Source organism: Porites lutea, chromosome 1 (genome assembly GCF_958299795.1).
Source record: "Porites lutea chromosome 1, jaPorLute2.1, whole genome shotgun sequence".
Taxonomy (NCBI): Eukaryota; Metazoa; Cnidaria; class Anthozoa; order Scleractinia; family Poritidae; genus Porites; species Porites lutea.
The window spans coordinates 50,569,316-50,588,075 of NC_133201.1; the positions used below are offsets into that span (position 1 = coordinate 50,569,316).

General features: G+C 37.6%; 2 protein-coding genes across 2 annotated transcripts in view; one reads left to right on the forward strand and one right to left on the reverse strand.

The window, feature by feature from the left end:
- Positions 1-3,732: 3,732 nt before the first annotated feature.
- LOC140953949 (large ribosomal subunit protein bL19m-like) lies at positions 3,733-11,502 on the reverse strand. Its single transcript, XM_073403335.1, has 4 exons — positions 11,330-11,502; positions 7,505-7,614; positions 6,722-7,035; positions 3,733-4,703 (listed from the first exon to the last, which is right to left on the reverse strand). Exons 1-4 carry the CDS (start codon positions 11,463-11,465, stop codon positions 4,373-4,375), a joined length of 891 nt encoding a protein of 296 aa, XP_073259436.1. The 5' UTR covers positions 11,466-11,502; the 3' UTR covers positions 3,733-4,372.
- A 64-nt stretch (positions 11,503-11,566) lies between these two features.
- LOC140953891 (cell division cycle 5-related protein-like) overlaps positions 11,567-18,760 on the forward strand; it is a 19,154-nt gene continuing 11,960 nt past the window's right edge. The window contains exons 1-10 of the mRNA XM_073403272.1: positions 11,567-11,748; positions 12,078-12,181; positions 13,647-13,677; positions 14,160-14,290; positions 14,906-15,036; positions 15,714-15,810; positions 16,737-16,787; positions 17,352-17,428; positions 17,559-17,662; positions 17,797-17,876. Of these exons, the coding sequence (XP_073259373.1) occupies positions 11,704-11,748; positions 12,078-12,181; positions 13,647-13,677; positions 14,160-14,290; positions 14,906-15,036; positions 15,714-15,810; positions 16,737-16,787; positions 17,352-17,428; positions 17,559-17,662; positions 17,797-17,876 (851 nt within the window). The 5' untranslated portion in view covers positions 11,567-11,703. The remainder of the gene's footprint in view (positions 11,749-12,077; positions 12,182-13,646; positions 13,678-14,159; positions 14,291-14,905; positions 15,037-15,713; positions 15,811-16,736; positions 16,788-17,351; positions 17,429-17,558; positions 17,663-17,796; positions 17,877-18,760) is intronic.

Below are 18,760 nucleotides of genomic sequence, written 5' to 3' on the forward strand. Positions count from 1 at the left end.
AATAATAAGAAGCAAAGGATTTCAGTTGCCTTTGACAAAACGTGTGGGATCGAGTAAAGGCCGATTTAGAAGCTAATATATTCGTTAAACGCCATCTGTCATGTTGCACGCAACGTGTTTACAAAGATGTCAATAGTCTCGTTCAAACCTATGCTCTTTATAGTTATAAGATAGATACCTGGGTTTCGTTTCGTATTGCAATTAATAGTTCAAAGTACATCGTTTGTTGGACGTATTTAGTTTTAGGCGTCCAAAACTATCTGGGAAAAACACGAATTGCGTCTCGCGACATTTTAAAAATAGTTTCTTACTTAGTTCACAATGATTGTTTATTATAGAAATAGTTAGGTTTGCGTCCGTAAATAAAAAAAACATGAAGTCGAACGTTTGCTTCTGACCTACAACAGTCTGCCTGTAAGCTTTTGGAAAATTGTCAAACTGGCATTACGGTCAAACCGGACTTTCAAGCACCGTTGAGAAAAGGTTGACAAGACAATGCAGGGTTGTGGAATCTGTAATGGTTTTGAAAACAACAGTCTCACGGTTTGTCAAAGTTTATTTACTTAGTATTTTATTTTTTTTTTACACGTGAGAGCCTTTTACGAAAACACTCATAAACTAGACACGAAAAACATGATATGTACGGGGTATACGCCCACGAGGAGGGAAATAAGCATTGGGTTCAGTATTTTAGTATTAATTTAGAATCAGATTCAGTTTGCGAGAAGATAGATGACAACCTGCTGAAAATTGTTTTGTTCTTTCTAGTGCATTAATTAATCCGAATAATAAAAGCTTTATGTTTAGGAAATACAGATTTATTATTATTATTATTTTCTTTTTGGCTCTTAGCTCAGAGAAAAAATCCTTTTACTGCTTCAAATATCTTAAATAGAGGAAAGCAGATTAATCTTCGAATGTCAGATTCAGGAAATATAAATTTAAATGTCTTCAAAATAAAATTGTGCTGACGAACGCAAAGCGGATATTTTGATAAAAGCTTCGTTGACGTAACTGGAGAACCTTCAAATGGCTATCGTCAAATTGAATTCACATTTGTTGCAGTAAAAGGGGCCGGATTTGAAAACATCTTCATCTGTTGATAAGTGAAGATCAGTGTTGTAAACAAAGCAATATGTGCCTCTGATATGGTTAAAAAATACTGACAAAATCACAATATCTTCATCGATTGAAATAGCGGTGACGGGTAAATGTGATAATAGCCTCTTGTCAAGAACAATACGTGATTTGCAGCCTTCCTCACCCCCTACCCCAACCGATTGTGTCACGTTTTCAGTGGGCCATTTCCAAGTTCCAAAAACTCTCATTTTAAAACGAAGTTAAGTGCAAAACCTTTGTCGTGAAAATGAGTTTTATTTGCACGAGAATTAAACATCATTTCCATATCAATGGCTTCGCAGCGTCGCTTTAAAACAAAGGCTTAATGACCTATTGCATTGGATGATAACGACTCTATGGACGTGAGGAGGAAGACACATGGAGAGAAGTGTGGGGCACTTAGATGCTCAAAGTTTTTCACTGTCCAAGAACGTTTAACGAGTCTGACCCTAACTGAAGGTATCTCTCTGCGAGTAAAACATATGATGAATCAATAACATGGACTTTTATTTATTCAAAATGGTGGTATATAGCAGATTTCAACTCAATTCCTAGCCAAGTTAGAATCCTAAGAGTTGGTCTTTTCCTTTTGTTTCTTGAGTACTACGGCAATGCTTAGAAAGACCTTAGATAAAGTCGTTTTACTCACAAAAGAAGGCAAAATCCTGGTACTGTCCAACTAAAAAGGCGATTATTTCACGCCCAGAGTTCGTGAGAGTTAAGCTTTCTCGCCGGTCTTTTATACTCCATCCTAGACTACGAGCAGTCTTACGTTTTTCTTTAGTAACAGTATTGCATAATTTTATTTTTTCCCTCGTGGCACGTGGCTCTGCGGAAACAAGGACGACCACTAGCGGTAATTATCTGTAAGCCGTCAAGCTTTAAAATCCTGTTGTCTGCTTAAATTAAGATCGTAGTCATTTATAATTCGATTCTTAATTTTTTCGCCCCTATATACTGCGATTAGATTGACAGCCGATGATTGACACATCCTCTGATTAAACTAGACCCTACGAACATGATTAAAAGTGGGGCAAACATTTTCACACTTCAAAGGCAATGGTCTATTAAAACACAGCTAGAAAGCCTAAACGAACGTAAAATGAATAAAACAAACAAAAAGAACGTTTTAAGATTTTGAAGATTTTGTTTGTCCTATCCATTGAAAAATATTGCCAGGTTTTCAGCGTTGTTCTTAACTGATCCGGGTTTAGTACCCAGCGACCCCTCCGCTCGGGTTTTAGTACCCCCGGTGAAAATCCCATTTGGAGCCATGACATAATGTAATAGGGCATTTCAGATTTGCCTCGAGCCCCGGTTTCAAAGCGAGGCTAAGTGCCAAGCCATTAATATGAAATCATATTTCATTCTCGTGCAAATAAAACTTCATTTTCAAAAGAAAGGTTTAGCACTTGCCCACGATTTGAAATTAAGAGTTTTCGGAATTCGAAAATGGTTAATTAAGTCTAGTTTCAGTTCTTGGCTAAATGTGAACTTAAATTATTTGAACTATCGCCCCTACTTCTTCCCGGGAAACTCGCAAGTCAAAATAAAATCCCCTAAAACTTTATTTAAACATTATCACCCCTTAAATTATCGCCCACGTTTGAAACAAGTATGGATGGTCCCCCCGGCTGTTATTTAAGGAAATGTGTTTCAAAATGTCAAATCAATATTAACCCATTCGCCCCTGAACCGCCCGTAACCGCCCGTGCGGATCCAGGTCCTTTCTACCCATTGTGACGTCATCAGTTTTAACGGTCAAGGACAACTTTCTTCACTAACTTGTGCAGAGTGAAGAGATCTTTCAAACCATACCAGAATGAGCACAATTCAGTCAAGGACACCGGAGAAACAAGCAAAAAACCACGTGACATTGACCTGAAAATCTCCATGAAAATCTTGTCCCATTACCCACCTACCTTTCCTTTCGCCTAATCCTAAGATCCTAAAAGCTTTCCTAAAAACTCTTCCCACCAAAATCAAGCCTACTAAATGCCCAGCAAGAGAAAAAAAAATGAGGCAAGAAAAGCAAAAAAAGAAGGGAGGAGAGAAAGCGAAAAGTAAAAGTCAAGACTGCTGTGTCACTTTTTCTGCGCATGCCCGAACTTCGCAAGCTGATATTTTGCATCTGGATCGGAAGACCGCGAAGTGTTCGACCTGTAAACCAGTTTGCGGTAAGTTTTAGCTCTTTATAGCACGACAGTGACCAGAAAACCACTCGACTAGCTTCAAAACGCGTTTTTCGGCAAAATCTCTAGGAGCGAATGGGTTAAAAATGTTATTTACAGAAACTGAACTGAATTGCAAAATGCTGAGGCAATCAACAAACTGAAGCTTTCATTGATCAAAATCCGATCTGAGCATGCTCGTTTACGTTGGGCTGCCGACCGCAAAAAGGGTAGGGGGATTGACAGGAGGAGGTTTTTAATCTAACTCACAATGGTCAACGTCATTATATATTGCTTCAAAAATGTCCTTATTCCGATACATAAAAATGCCTTCTGCTTGGAGGCTTTGCCTACAGCTCAAAACATTCGTAGTCAAAGGTATACATTGCTAGTTGAAGAGTGATTCTCATTTACCTAGGAAATCATGCAGGCAACAGAGAAATACTTAAAAAGTTCAACCTTTTTTATTCTTTTCCACTGACGTTTTATTTCAAAGGTTTTGTTACATCATCCTAGAGCACTAATCAAGTAATTGTAAAAAAACATGAGTACTTCTAGTTCCTTTTGATTCAGAAAAAATAAGGAAAACTAGCGGCGATCGCTAATTGCGAGTTTCTGCACAATCAGAACCGTTCCTGACCAGTGTGAAGCCGTAGACGATTATAAATAATGCATTGGAAAGCAGCCTTACCCGTTATCGTTAAAAAAGGGTGGCGATGCCTTGAAAGTTAGTAGGAATAACCGGGACTAGGATAACATATACGGCCCGGAGAACCATTGTATGAGTGCAATTTGAACGCGAAAATTCGTTAAGCTCATTGCATCATTCATCGTGCTTGTGCTTTTCAGTTTCACTATAGTTTCTTTACGGAACATTCACATAAGGCAAACGACCACGGGAATGCAGGGAAATGCCAAGATAAAGTGTGGTTACATCAGGCTCTATTTTCTACTCATGACACTCGAGGAAGAATAATTATCGCAGCAACATTCAAAAGAAACAAGCCCCGGGAACGATAGGTCAGGTGCAAGAGATGAATTTCTTTTTATCTTAGTATAGGAATGGGAGCCATCTTGTTGTCTTATCTTCTTTTCGCTTTCCATAATCCATCAAACCAAGCCTTAACCTTTCTCTTTTCTTCTCGCGTCGGAACATAAAGCTCGGGTTCTTCTGTGTATGGTACCGGCTTCATTTTCTCGTTCACCGTGCTCATTGATGGCGGATAGTCTCTCAGATACCACAGAGCTTTTCTATGCCTCCGCATGTGTTTTAACACCTCGATCTTCTGAATAAGCGGCGAGTACAGCTGAAAGTTCACCTCCATGGGTTCTCCATCCACTACGTTACGAAGGGTGAAAGTTGCTCCTAAGGTGTTCTGCCAATGATTTTTAGCAATGCATATCCCTACAAACCTGTAGGGCAAAGTATGGAGACGCTAGGGTTGATTTCCAGCAGTCGCGTAATTTTTAAGTGCGTGTACACGCACGTAAAGTTTACTCGGTTACATAAAATAGAGACAAGGTATAAAAGTACTGCGCGCTTAAACGTCAAGTTGAGCGAGATTTTGTTTTTACTTTTACGCGCGATCTACCATACATTGCCTCTCTTTAAAGGTGGATTTCCACTGTCGCGTAATTTTTACGTGCATACGTGAGTAAAATTTACGTTCGCAAATAAGGGTTGATTTCTACTGTCGCATAATTTTTAAGTAAAAGTTGAACCTCGCTCAACTACACCTTTACGCGTGGACTTTCATACATTGCCTCTATTTCACTTACGATGCGTAAATTTTACGTGCGTTCGAACGGAAAAATTACGCGACAGTGGAAATCAACCCTTATTTGCGAACGTAAAATTTACGCACGTATGCACGTAAAAATAACGCGACAGTGGAAATCCACCTTTAAAGAGATTTTTAGAATCACGTTTACGGCAAACGCTATATTCAGGCTGTCAGTTAGTATTATGAGGGAGCGGTGTTTGAGTGACTCGCTCGCTACACGATAAGGTACCGAGAGTCTACTCCTTTCAGTGACCTTCGTCTTTACTAGCTTCTTCCGGCATTCTTCTTTAACTTCTACAGCTGACAGCTATCACCTACTTAACTCCCACTAACTCTTAACTCTTCTTGATTACTGCTATTAACAAGCCAAATAAAAGCGATTTTTCATAATAAGCTCGATATGTTTGGGTTAGCTGACCGTGGGAATTAAAACAAGGCAAACGCGATGTGATTGATGTTTTGGTATCGCTGAATGTACATGGCTGCGATCGGCAAGAAGCTATGAACCAATGAAAAACTAAATCGCTGGATGATAAACCCAGACAGGAACTTTAACGAGACTAATGAACCAAGGTTAACACGAGCCCGTGAGAAACACACATCTGATAATGGTAAGCGAAGAATACTCCAAAAAGGATCTGTGCGAACTAAGCATTAATTCAAGTACGAATAAAATCACAAGATGAAAAACAGGAAAACACCCGTGAGGACAAAATCACGTTTAACCTTGTACCACTTAATAGAACAAAAATGAAACTTAACTGAAAGATGAGACAAATTTTAAGGTGGATATTGCCAATGTTGCACATTCAAAAGATTCAATAAAATTCAAACTACAATGTGCTAGTCATGGAGGTATGTAAGGTACGCATTAATTTGGAAAAATTAGCATAACGTCAAAACAGTGAATGTCGTAACGCGGATTTTTGGCCGATTAGTAGGCTAGGTTTGTCTTGAAATTTCAAGGTGTTTGCAGTGATATCAATGGTAATAAAAGTTTTAGACATTATTGTGTACATCGTGAAGATTATGTGATGAGGTTCAAAGAGAATTCTGTCGAGCCGTACGGTTCCAGAGATGTACAGAACAGAGCTAAAATTCAAAATTTAGAATGAAGTTGCTCTAAGACAGGTGGTGAGAAAACAAGATTAGTTAGTTTTCTGGATCGCCAAAAATCCCAAGCAGTGAAAAATGATATTAAGCAGCATTCTAAGGCAAGTTAGCATAAATTTGGGTTATTTAGAACTTTTTTATTAAACAATTTATCACGCCTATAATTTTTATTTGAATTCAAACATACAGAATTTTTTACTTCTCACGGAGGTTATTTGCTAAACACCACTCTGGAAGTTAATGGTGTCGGATTTTCAGTAATAGGTCTAGATCACGCAAAATTCGGCTTTTATCGATTTCAAATTTTTTTGTTTATTGTTGCCATAGTGATATTGATTCAACTTAAAACTCTATTTTGACAAACTTCAATCCAAAGTCAGTCGGTGGTGAAAATTTCATAGCGATCGGACAAACATAAAATTACTTTTTAGGCGATCAAAAAATATCGGTATGGTCCCCGAAAAACTGTATCGAAACACCTTAAATAACCTTGAAAATACTTTTCAACATTATGAAATAACTCAAATGACATACCTGACTTTTCCTTTAGCTATATGAGGATCGCCTCTGGTAACTGCTACTATACTCCCTACAGAGAAATCTTTGGCATCAAGTTTCTTCAGCCTGTGGTAACAGTCCCTTTGCTCCAGGTATGTCATCACATCTGTTTTGGCTTCTTCTGGAGAATCAGGGAAACCATTAGGCCAATCTTTTTCCTTCCAGATGAAACGTGGTTCGGGTGTTGTTCCATCCAGTGCAACTTTGGCATTTGGCAGAGTCTTATAAATGGGTTTCACACTTAGTTCGGCTGGATTTTTCTTGTACCATTGGTCAAAATTCACCTTAATCTGAGAGCAAAGAGGAGAAATGAATACACTAGCAAGTACATGATGTTATACAGAAAATACTGCTGCACCCTCAAAACTCTCCCCATAGAGAACTCTACAAAGTGCCACCTAATAAAGCATCCTGTTTACATATTTTAGCTACAACAGTCCTGAGTTTCCTGGAGAAAAGGCACAGCTAAAAAAAACAGTTTTACAAGCTGTTTGGAGTCTTGAATTTTAATTTCTCACATTTTTTAAAAAAATTTTTTATATACGGAGTGGAAAGACTTGTGGAGACGTGCCATGACACCAAGACCCTGGTTTAAAAATCCTACATTTTGCTGCAAAACGTTGAAGATTCTGAGATGGAAAGAAACACATACAAACAACTCTTCAAGACTTGCCCTAAAAGCTACCAAGATTTTGAATTTGGATTCTCAGTCCTATAATTCCTTCACTATCACCTCCCTACCCCTTGTATATCACTAACCTTTGTCTTTTTGGCCAGACCAGTATTTTCAGTTTTTTGTTCAGGTAACGTTTCCACAGTTTGATCTTGCAGAGTCTTTTTAAGTTCCTGTATCTTAACTGTTCTTGATTCTAATTTAAATGACAAAATAAATAAACAGAGGTAATAATAAATAAAATAAGTCTATAACATATTGTTGCCTGAATATTCTACTCATGAACTTTTGTTAGGCGGAACACCTGATGCAATGTGAAGAAATTTGTTCATTGCTGATGAGCAATTTGAGCGTTACTTTGATGTGATCTTTGCTCAATTTGGCATTGTTCTTATAGGATTAAATCTTGCTTATGCATTATGTATCTACTATAATATTGCAAATAAAGCATTTTAAGATGAAGCACTTTAATCCTTTCAATCACTGCTTCCATTTTCAGCTGGTATCAGCTAAGCGACAGTGTTCATGCAGAGTTTTTATCATGCTAGCGACCGCATTACTTATTTATAGTGCTCATTTAGCTGGTATTTTTAGCAAAAAATTGTCTCATCTGATGCTGTGTGTTTTGGTTACCAATCAGGTGCTACTTGCAGATATTTCTAAGTTTATAGAGGGTGAACATAGACAATAGTATTGATCGTTAAAAAATTTTGTTCGCTGATTGAGAAACTGGTTTGCTAGCTTGGTTATGTAAAAAGACATGTAGGTTAATGTTTATTTTAAAGCATGACAGGGTTGTAAATCTTATTTTTATCAGCTGCAACATATACCGGGGAAGTAGCCGAGATAATGAAATATGGGGATTTACTACGTCCACTTTGAAATCACTGACTATCCGTGCAATCTGATTGGCTCTCAGCAGTGTCATTTATTCCTAAATCACACCATTTTTTGCTCTAAATCACATCTGTTCCAAATTGCATCATTCATATTCTAAATTGCATCATTTCTGTTTTAAATCACACCATTTTTGTTCTATATTGCATCATTTCAGTTTCAAATACAAAATGAGATGTAAAAGCCTTTTTGTTTCAGCTTTTTAACAAACCGGCTACTTGATCAATAAAATATTAGTACTGACTAAATTCTGTGATTTCAAAATGGCTGTAATAAAGTGGTAATTGAACTTCGTGTCATGCAATTTTGGTCTGAAATCATACTTGTGATTCCAAATCACGCTTATGATTTCAGACCAAATTTGCACTCCACTCAGTTCAATTACCATTATTTACAAAACAAGAATGCTCTTAGTAGCGTTGAGTCTTGCTTGCTTGGAGATGAGTTTTGTTGACAAAGGCCCTGGTGCCATTATACTACTTTTTTGTTTGGAAATACAAAACGAGTGGTGTATGTCATAATGTATATACTCAAAAAGTAAAAATTGCAAGGAGAGACAGGCTGCACATCTTAGCCTCAAACCGGTGTGAAACCTTTGAAAACCTTCTACATATTGATATTGCTCCATTGAGGAGTACTCTTTCAGGAATTCTACTCTTGAAAAATTGAACGATGATTTTTATCGGTATTAGGTGCCCATGACTCTGTCAGTATAAATATACATAGCTTCTTTGTACCAGACCAAGATATGGCTCGGTACAGTATATGTTCAGCACAGGAAAAAAGTGTAAGTTGAACAGAACCTTATACAACACACAGTTAATTCAGTTCGCCCGTATTCCTGTTGAATTTGTTGTCCGTTTTATAAGATATCAATATCACATAAAAGTAATGACATTTTCCATAGCTGCTTAGTATCTACTTTTAATATCTCCGTACAGTCTAAGAGTACAATGTTTAGAGTTGTACACAGCATGCATTTTAGATAGATGGATAGATAGATAGATAGATAGGCAGATAGACAGACAGACAGACAGACAGACAGACAGACAGACAGACAGAAAGATAGATAGATAGATAGATAGATAGATAGATAGATAGGTAGGTAGGTTGGTAGGTGGGTAGGTAAGAACCTTAGTTTATGGCACGATAAAAAGATCAGCATTGCTGGTGGGGTCGTGCATACAACAATTACAAGAAAAATAAGGAGTACTGAAAGCAAATGTACACTTAAAAATTAGAAACTGTTAAAAGTTTTTTCTTGTATTACAGTATCACCAGGATAAAGCGTTTCATTTTCCCGGAAAATTTCACTTTCTCGTCAAAACAATCACTGACTCAGACAGACTCGGATTAGTTTACTTGAAGTTAGCGTTCAGTACAGCGAACGGGGTTATGTTCTGTGAAATTTATCTACAGTCTGCGGCCCACATCATCACTGATCCACGATTTATTTATTTGTTTTATTTTCAAGTTCTTTTTCACCGATCCTTAATCCCTGATTTCTCGATCCTCGATCCTTGATACTGATTTTCCAGTAAACCTTGAAGTTTTGCTCATTAAGATTATTCTTTTTTTTCGACCACTGAAGTGATCAGTTGTTCCAAAATAATCGACGCTTTCAAGCCATAGAATTCTTGGACCAACCCGTTCCGGAAAAGCTCGATATGGGATTTCTATTAACTATGGACATGAAGTGCTACAAGTAGAGTGTGCGGTTGGTCAAGTTCAAAGCTACCCGTATAAACACATCCGTGACATGTTAGGGTGGATTTCCACTGATGCGTTTTTGGCTCCGTACGTTAACGCACGTAAATTTTAATCACGTAAATCAAATAGAGGTAAGACATAAAGTATTGAGATTAAACGTCAAATTAAGCGAGTTTCTACTTTTACGCTTGCATAATTGTACGTGCAGCCTTTCATACATTGCCTTTATTTTATTTGCGAACGCAAATTTTACGCACGTACGCATGTAAAAATTACGTGACAGTGGATACTTCATATCTCAAGTATTTATGAAGTGCAACACGACTTCACATCGTAACAACTGCGAATATCTATCAGTTAAATACATAAAACAAAGTGAATCTATTTAACCATACATTTCCTGTAATTGCGACAATATTCTGAGAAACGTAACGCCTTAAAAAGCCACAAAGTCCTGAGGATTTCCCCGCTCTAATATTTTCTCATCTTGCTTGGGGATGTGCCTGCATGTCGTGCATAATTACACGAAAATCAAGGGCCTCCATTCGAGGAAAATTACGTCATTGCCAAACTTACATGCGTCATTTTAGTCATTGCCGAAATAAACTGCATTCTCATCGTGAGACTCATTTCCATACAATGAAAGTCGTCACGATTCTTATCCCCAGTTTTGATGGTCTTCGCTAAGAACGTCGGGCCTACAAACTAGGTCCGACGAAAAAAAAAAAAGACTGCATTTTAAGAGTCTCGCTCTGCTCAAGCAAGCGAGACTAATAACTATTAAAGATAGTCACCCATTCTGATTTGTTAAAACCTATGGTTTATTGTGCTGGTAAACTCATAGAAAACTCAAAGTTATTTTATAAAAGCAATAGACCCCACTTTCTGTGGGTTTACCGGTGTGATAACCAACTTGGGATGTTGGGAGAACACTCAAAAAGCTTGTAAATCATGATGGCTCGTGATTTATAAGCTTTTTGAGTGTTCTCCCAACATCCCAAGTGGGTTATCACGCCGGTAAATCCATAGAAAGTGGGGTCTATTGCTTATATAATATATAATTGAAGTAATTGTCTGGAAGCAGCTTACACATGCACAGTGCAAATCAAAACTGCCTTCCCCCTTTTTAAAGTGTCCGCCAAATATATTATTAATTACTGGCAGGTGGTAGGTGGGTGTGAAAAGAGGATGATCAAACTATGTAAAACTCCACTCAGATATTAGCGTAAATTGTGGTCTTCAAAATAATAGTGACTTGGTTTTTCAAGCCCGCACCATTTTCTTAAAATGAGTAAGTAACCTACCTTTGGAAGCCTGGATTTTCTGAGATCTTCTTTCTGAAAGAGGGATATTTTCTAAACGCTTCTGAAGATTTCGGAACACTTTTTCATCGACGTAAGGGGACAGTGATTTTAATCGGTTTGCCCACCTGGACGCCATTTTGATTTTTCCAGCGGCGTGGATAGAGCCCAATCCCGCGCGTTTTGTCTTTTTCATTTCTTTCGTAGTAGCATACATGAAAAGACGAGGGGAATGCTGGGAATACGTCGTCCGAACGCCATGTTGCTTTCTTGACACTGCAACGAGAAGGTTTATGATCGGATGAAGAACATTTTGCCTTCCGTATTTGATATCAATTACAGTCTAATTTAGAAGCTCTTGAACTTAACAAGCAATCATGCCGCGAATTATTATCAAAGGTGGTGTTTGGAGAAATACAGAGGTATGTGAAATATAAGCTTCAATAAGCTCAAGCAACAGTGTAAGTTTGCACACTTTAATTTGTAATCTCAGATAAAAATAATATGGGTCATGGATCATGAACGCGCTCGTAAGAACTAGTTTTAGTTGAATGATTTACATGTATCAACCGCCCAGTATTCAGGACAACAATAGATCATTTAGACGTCGGTAATGAATTTAAGATCAATCAGCTGTCATTATACTTTATCGTTGTGTGAATCACGCTTGAATATCTTACAGTGTAGCTGGTTTTTTTTTTCACAAAAAATTGGAATAAAATTGCGTGATTGTATTCTGTTTTACCCAAAGGATGAAATCCTCAAAGCTGCTGTTATGAAATATGGAAAAAACCAGTGGTCTAGAATTGCATCCCTGTTGCATCGTAAGTCAGCAAAACAGTGCAAAGCTAGATGGTAAGTTTAAATGTGAAGATAACAGGTCTATCATTTACCACTCTTCAGAATAATAGAAAAACAGTTCAAACTGTAGTGGACTGTTCATTGGAATAATTTTAAGGCTGGTTTTCACTAGCGATGGAGTCTGAGTCGGAGTCGTAATCAGAAGCATAGAACTTTACGATCTAGAGCAAACAGCATTCTGCGTTTGTTTACAATCAAGTGAAAACTGGGTGGTCAGAGTCACAAGCTGAAGTAGAAGAACTAAACTAATCACAAAGCATGGGAGTGTGCATTGTGATTGGTTTATCCTTCCACTTCTGCTTCCGATTCTGACTATCTGGTTTTCACTAGGGGTGCGTTTGATTGGGAAATCTGGATTTAGATTTTAAAATCCAGTTTTTGGATTTGCAATCGAACTCAAAATCCGAAAACAGATTTTGACGCTGAGATATCTGTTTTTGGATTTTCATTTTTACTGTCGATTGGGAAATCCGAAAAAGGATTTGAAAAACTGTCCTGAAGAACAGCGGTCTTGCATGCGCATGCATACTAACAGCAAAGACCACTGTTCACGAGAATAGTTTTGCAAATTCTTTTTCGGATTTCGTAATCGAACAACAAAAAGGGAAATCCAAAAAATCCGGATTTGGATTTCTTAATTGAAATCCACCCGTTTTCGGATTTCGCGTTCGATTGGGAAATCCGGATTTGGATTTTGAAAATCTAAATCCGGATTTCCCAATCGAACGCACCCTAGATCATAAGCAACTTACAACTTCGCTTATGACTCTGACTCTGTTGCTAGTGAAAACCAGCCTTTATCTGCAGCTTCTGGTTTATCCCTAGTTTGGAACATTTTGACTTTATTGTTATGTTGAAAAGTAAGTTGACAGTCCATTGGGGGTCTGGATTCTCAATTTTTGATTCTTGCGTGAATCGAGAGTTGAGAATAAGGTATACAGTGACTTTTCACGTAGTCAACAGCTTTTTCCAGTGAAAACTTACATGTAATGCAAAATATCTCAAAGATCAATATGCAGTGATGATTGCTATTGCTGAGGTCTACAATAGTATGCTTGAGCTTTATAAATTCTTTCTCACCTAGATGGTGCACCTAGATGTGGAAAAATGGTTGTCCAATGGGCGACCTAGTTGAAAAATTAATTTCAAACCCTGATAAGTATGTTCACCTTGTTGTAGAGTGTTGTCAGTTTCATCAGGTAATTAACTTGTCCAGGGAAAATGACGGTGAGCGAATTGATTTTTGGGTGAAGTGACTGCAATTCTATCTGTAAGAATGAAGTCGCTGATAAATTTGTGGTTGATTTGTTGAACCGTTCATGCAGTTAAAGTATGGTGGAAATCTCGGTACCATAAAATGTTGTTCGAATCTTCCCAAGTTTTCTAGAATAGTAGTGCCAAATATTCAAACCTGTTTCTTTAGGGATATTTAACCCTCTTGTTTTAAATTTCATTTTAGGTATGAATGGCTTGACCCCAGCATTAAAAAGGTGAGAAACAATTTTAGTGTAAAGGCTCATAGATTTAAACTGAACACTTTCAACCTCATTGCCATGTGTCCTGCTTCTTGAGGGTAGTGGTAGTGCTACGCCTGGGAAGCTGTTATAAATACATGGTTGTTTGCCATTTTTACCTTCAAGACAAAGGTTTTAATATCTTTGAAAAAGATACATGACTATTAAATCATCAGCTAGAGAAACAGAATGGAGTGGTTAGGGGGTGAGAGTCCAAACTAACATTCTCTAGATTTCGATTTTAAAACAATATAGCATCAGGCCCAAAGGGTTACCATTTTTGTTGTCTGTTGGTGATGAAAATTGAGAAAATGTGTTAATATCTTCAAGTAGGCTGAACCTTCATACACTGTGCATGTACATGTGAGCATTATGCATTGTTATGACATCCTTCCCTAAACAGTATTGGTAGGTGCAATTGTATCAGATTTTACTGTAAATACTTGTTTCATTTGCAGACTGAGTGGAGTCGCGAAGAAGATGAAAAGCTACTTCATCTGGCAAAGTTGATGCCCACACAGTGGAGAACTATTGCACCCCTTATTGGTCGCACTGCTTCACAGTGTTTAGAACGATATGAGTTTCTCCTGTAAGTGATTCACTTCCTTTTTCTGATTAGAATGTATTAATTTGTTTTTCCATTGAATTGCTTTTACACTCGAACCTCCACTAACAGCCACCTGTCTTCAACAGCCATATTTTTGGCTTTCAGTCCATACATTCACTCTTGTTTCAACCTCTCCCAGTCTCTACAATGGCCACCTCTCTTGTCTACAATGGCCACTTCCTTCTGTCCCTAAGGTGGCCATTGTAGAGAGGTTCAACTGTCTTATTCTACTGTAGTATCAATTCTTTCTCCCTCCTTGGTAGATGGTGTTAAATTTGCGTACTATGTACATTTGTGGGTAATTAATGCAATCAGTTACATGTACCACCGCAGTAGATTTTATGTCATGTCCCATTGAAGGTTTAACCAGTTGTATTTTTCACTAAATTGACACATCACTGAATTAGCTGTAATAGGTACTTTGCAGGAAGTCATTCATGTCTGAAAAAGGCTTATTCCCCTTCCTTGCCATAAAATTTTGTGGGGCTCAGAGAACAGCCACTGCACAAAGCTTAGCCATTTATAACGTACATTTGCCTTGTCAATAAGTAGTTTTGTTCATGGTATTGAAACAAAGTACTTTATGGTATTTTTCAGAGATCAAGCTCAAGCGAAAGAAGGAGAAAAAGATGAAAGTGAGGATCCACGCAAACTTCGGCCTGGAGAAATTGATCCAAACCCAGAAACAAAACCAGCTCGTCCAGACCCGATTGATATGGATGAAGATGGTAGGAGGTTTCTTTTGTTCAGTTAGACCTTTATCCTCTGTGGACATCAATATGGCTTTATAGCCTGCATCACAGATGTAATTTAACCTCAGTTAATAACGTCTGCAAAGCTGGGGGGAGATCCCTGTTCTGGGCCCCCAATGGATTCAGTGAATTATCGGAAATGCATTTCCAATTTCCTTTCATCCTGATTGGCAAGTCAACAATGGCTTTTTGTAACATGCCAATCATTGTGCTAACTCAAATCCTGGTACACAGGTGGTGGCCTACAATGGAGGACAAAAGAACTGGGGACTGTGTGAAAAAGCCTTCCAAGTAATTGTTACGTAGGACTCTGCTCTTCATAACAATTTTTTGATGGGGTTTAAGTTCATTGTGTTTTCTCCCCGCTCGACCCTCCCCCCCCCCCCCCCCCCCAGCAATGTTGTGGCTTAATAAAGCACTCATTTTCACCCATTTTGCTCAAAATTCAACTTTGTTTGGGGTGGGAGGGGAGGGGTTACTAGTTTTACTAACTTCACTGGAAAGGTCCCAACACTTTTGACCTCCATTGCAGAACGAGGATTTTGGTGCTGTTTTGCAGAGGTTCTTAACTAACTAAATTTAAGTTTTTTCTGTTGCACAGCTTACATTTATATGGCTTGGTGACACTGTTATCTTTGATTTTTGATCGTTAGAACTGGAGATGCTGTCTGAGGCAAGAGCCCGTTTGGCAAACACTCAAGGAAAGAAGGCCAAGAGAAAAGCAAGAGAGAAACAGCTTGAAGAGGCTAGGTGAGGTTCTGTTACATGACTTGTTAAGTACCAAAAAGTATGCAGCTGTACAGAAGAGTGACAAAAAGTTACAAGTAAGAAATGTCTTTAAGTTGAAAACTCGACAATTTTTCTTTACTCACTTTATTTTCCTGTTGGCTTTAGCTCAAGAAATCTATAGAAACATGCTGTACCCAGGGTTGTCAGAAAGTTTTGAAGTAGACGGTTGAGTTGTCAAAGTAAGCGGCCAGTCCAGGGATAGTTTATTTAGAAAACACCATCTGTAAAGAAATGCTAAGCAGAGTAGCCGGCCGATACAAACCAAGAAGGCAGCAATTTTCGCTGGCAGCCGGCTACTTTTGACAACCCTGTGTATCAATGACTTAAGATGACTTAGATGCTTAAGACGACTTTTACATGTACATCTAGTATAAAAGCAGTGAACAATACTTACACATCAAACATCTTCTGATTAATTTTTAACATCTTCTGTTAAGTACATCATTCAGATGCGCTTAAATGTCTCAGACATTACAATGGGTTTAGTTTTAAAACAGAATGCTGGAAACTGTGACATCTTTATGACCAATTCATCCAGAGAGGACTGGAAAGAGTTAGTGTTTTGTCTTTTTTTTCAGAAAATGTAAATGTCATCTACTTTTATGCATCCTGTTTTTACACCAGTCAGCTTAAACATCTGTGACTTCAATTGTTCTAGAGGACTTTAAGACACTATCTCCTGCATAAAAATGACCATTTTGTCCATAGACTAAAATACACCTGTAGTTGCAACCAAAATTTATTGTGTATAACGATGTCTTCATAACTGAATCAAGTTAAAATGATTAAGAACTTACAATGTTTGAAGCACTCAAGAAATGAGTTGGTGAGTTATTGGGAGACCACTAACTATCCGTAGTTTATCAGTGGTGCAAATTGCATTTCAGGCGTCTTGCTGCTTTACAGAAAAGAAGGGAGCTTAGGGCTGCTGGTATTGAGTAAGTAACCATGTTGTGGTTTATACATTTTCTTAGTTTTCCTGTTATTTTAAGGAATTTTTCTGTGTCAGTACCTGACCATTATCAAATTTTCTATTTCTTGATAGTGGTTTAACTGTCTTTGCTCTTGCACATGTATTTAAAAGATTTTGGTAATAATTTGTGAGTTAAGCATAACTATAGGATCAAGAATATAATGATTATTCTAATTGGTAACTAAAGCTCATTTCAGAATTTTGTACTTCTACTGATTGCAGTAAATAGGTACCTTAAGAAAGTTTAATTCCTCTCCAAAGTCTATTCAAGCATGTTCTCTGTAGAATTCCAAAAATTATTCCCTTTGAATATAAGGCCCCCAAGTGAGGAATGTCTCCACTATCCTCAAAAGGCTTTCTCAGCAAAATTCCCCAGGACAAATGAGCTAAAGAAGCCTTTGTAAAAATGTACCTCTAGCTGGAATAACCTGTATGCACTACATTGAATTTTTTTTACTTTTGCATGACTCTGAGTTGACTTTCAAGGTAGTAAAATAAATTTGTTTCAAATCCCACGTGTTTTGAACAGAATCAGGAAGCATCGCAAGAAAAGGAGAGGAGTAGATTACAATGCTGAGATTCCATTTGAAAAGAGACCAGCTCAAGGTGCATATCTAGAATTTATTAACTGTATTTATTTATTTACTTTTTGGTGAATGTGCTTTCAATCTTTCACACTAATTTCTGCATGTCTGGTAAGGATATAAGACCAATAAACAAGCTTTTTTTTCGACAGGTTTTTATGACACTGGTGAAGAAGAGCTTCCAGACTATCAACCTGATTTTAAAAAGCTTCGCCAGGATCACTTGGATGGCAAAATGAGAGATGATATCGAACAGGTTATTTACAGTAACTCTTTAACACTGTATTTAACATTCTCAGCTTCAACTACATTTACAGTTTAGTAGGTAAATACTTATTTTAAATGTTATTTTAAACCTTCTTTCATTAAGTCTCACATTTTTGTTTGCAGCAAGAAAGAAAGGAAGACAAAAAAAAGATGAAAAAGAGAAAGGAGGATGACCTTCCTGGAGCGGTCATGCAAATTAACAAGTAAGACATACGCTGTCACTATTATTTTCATCCCTCATCCCTATTGCTTGCAAGATAATCGTTCACAATGTGTTACTGCATTGGACTGTACATTTTTTTTAGCTACAGGGTCTTAAACTACTTGTTAATTTGTGCATTAGGCTCTGTTCAAACTACACAAAATTTTGTCATTGTCATTGTTTTTTAAAAAAAAAAAAAAAAATCTGTCAACAGAAAGCCATTTCTAGAGCAAACAATTTTTTTCACCCACCAAAATTTTTTCAAGAGTAACCAAACTTCTAGAAAGTTTGGAGGCTTACAAAGTTTTGTCAGGAGACAAAATCCTTTGCTCCTTGACAGCTATCCTACATTAGGTCATCTTATTCCTCAAACATGACCAGTTATAGTTCCTTGAACTATGACATTTTTGGTTGCATGAAAACTTTCCAGTTCCTCAGGTGCGAACAAGGGTACAAAAACGAAAAACTGGTAACTACAAAATTTCTAATTTTTTTACAAACGCCCAACTTTATTTTTTGTCGTAGTGCAAACAGGGCCTTAGTACTTTAAACTTGATGCTAATGAACTCTTTTGTTCTAAGGATGGGTTTATGTTACAGTTTTAGGCAGCAACTAATAATATTATATTATAGAAGGCACAACAAGAAAGTACCATAAAATTTCGAAAATATGCCCCTCCATGTATAAGGCCCTCCAAATATAAGCCCCCCAAAATCGTAATGCAAAAAACCCGCCGTTAAATCGCCCCTCCAAATATAGGCCCCCCAGGGAGCTTGTACTTGGAATTTGCCCTTGAATACAAAGTAAAACAAAGCAAAAAATGGTAAATTTCCTTCCCACTACAAGCTAGCCCAATCGATTTTGAAACGCAAATTTCCCTCTGTA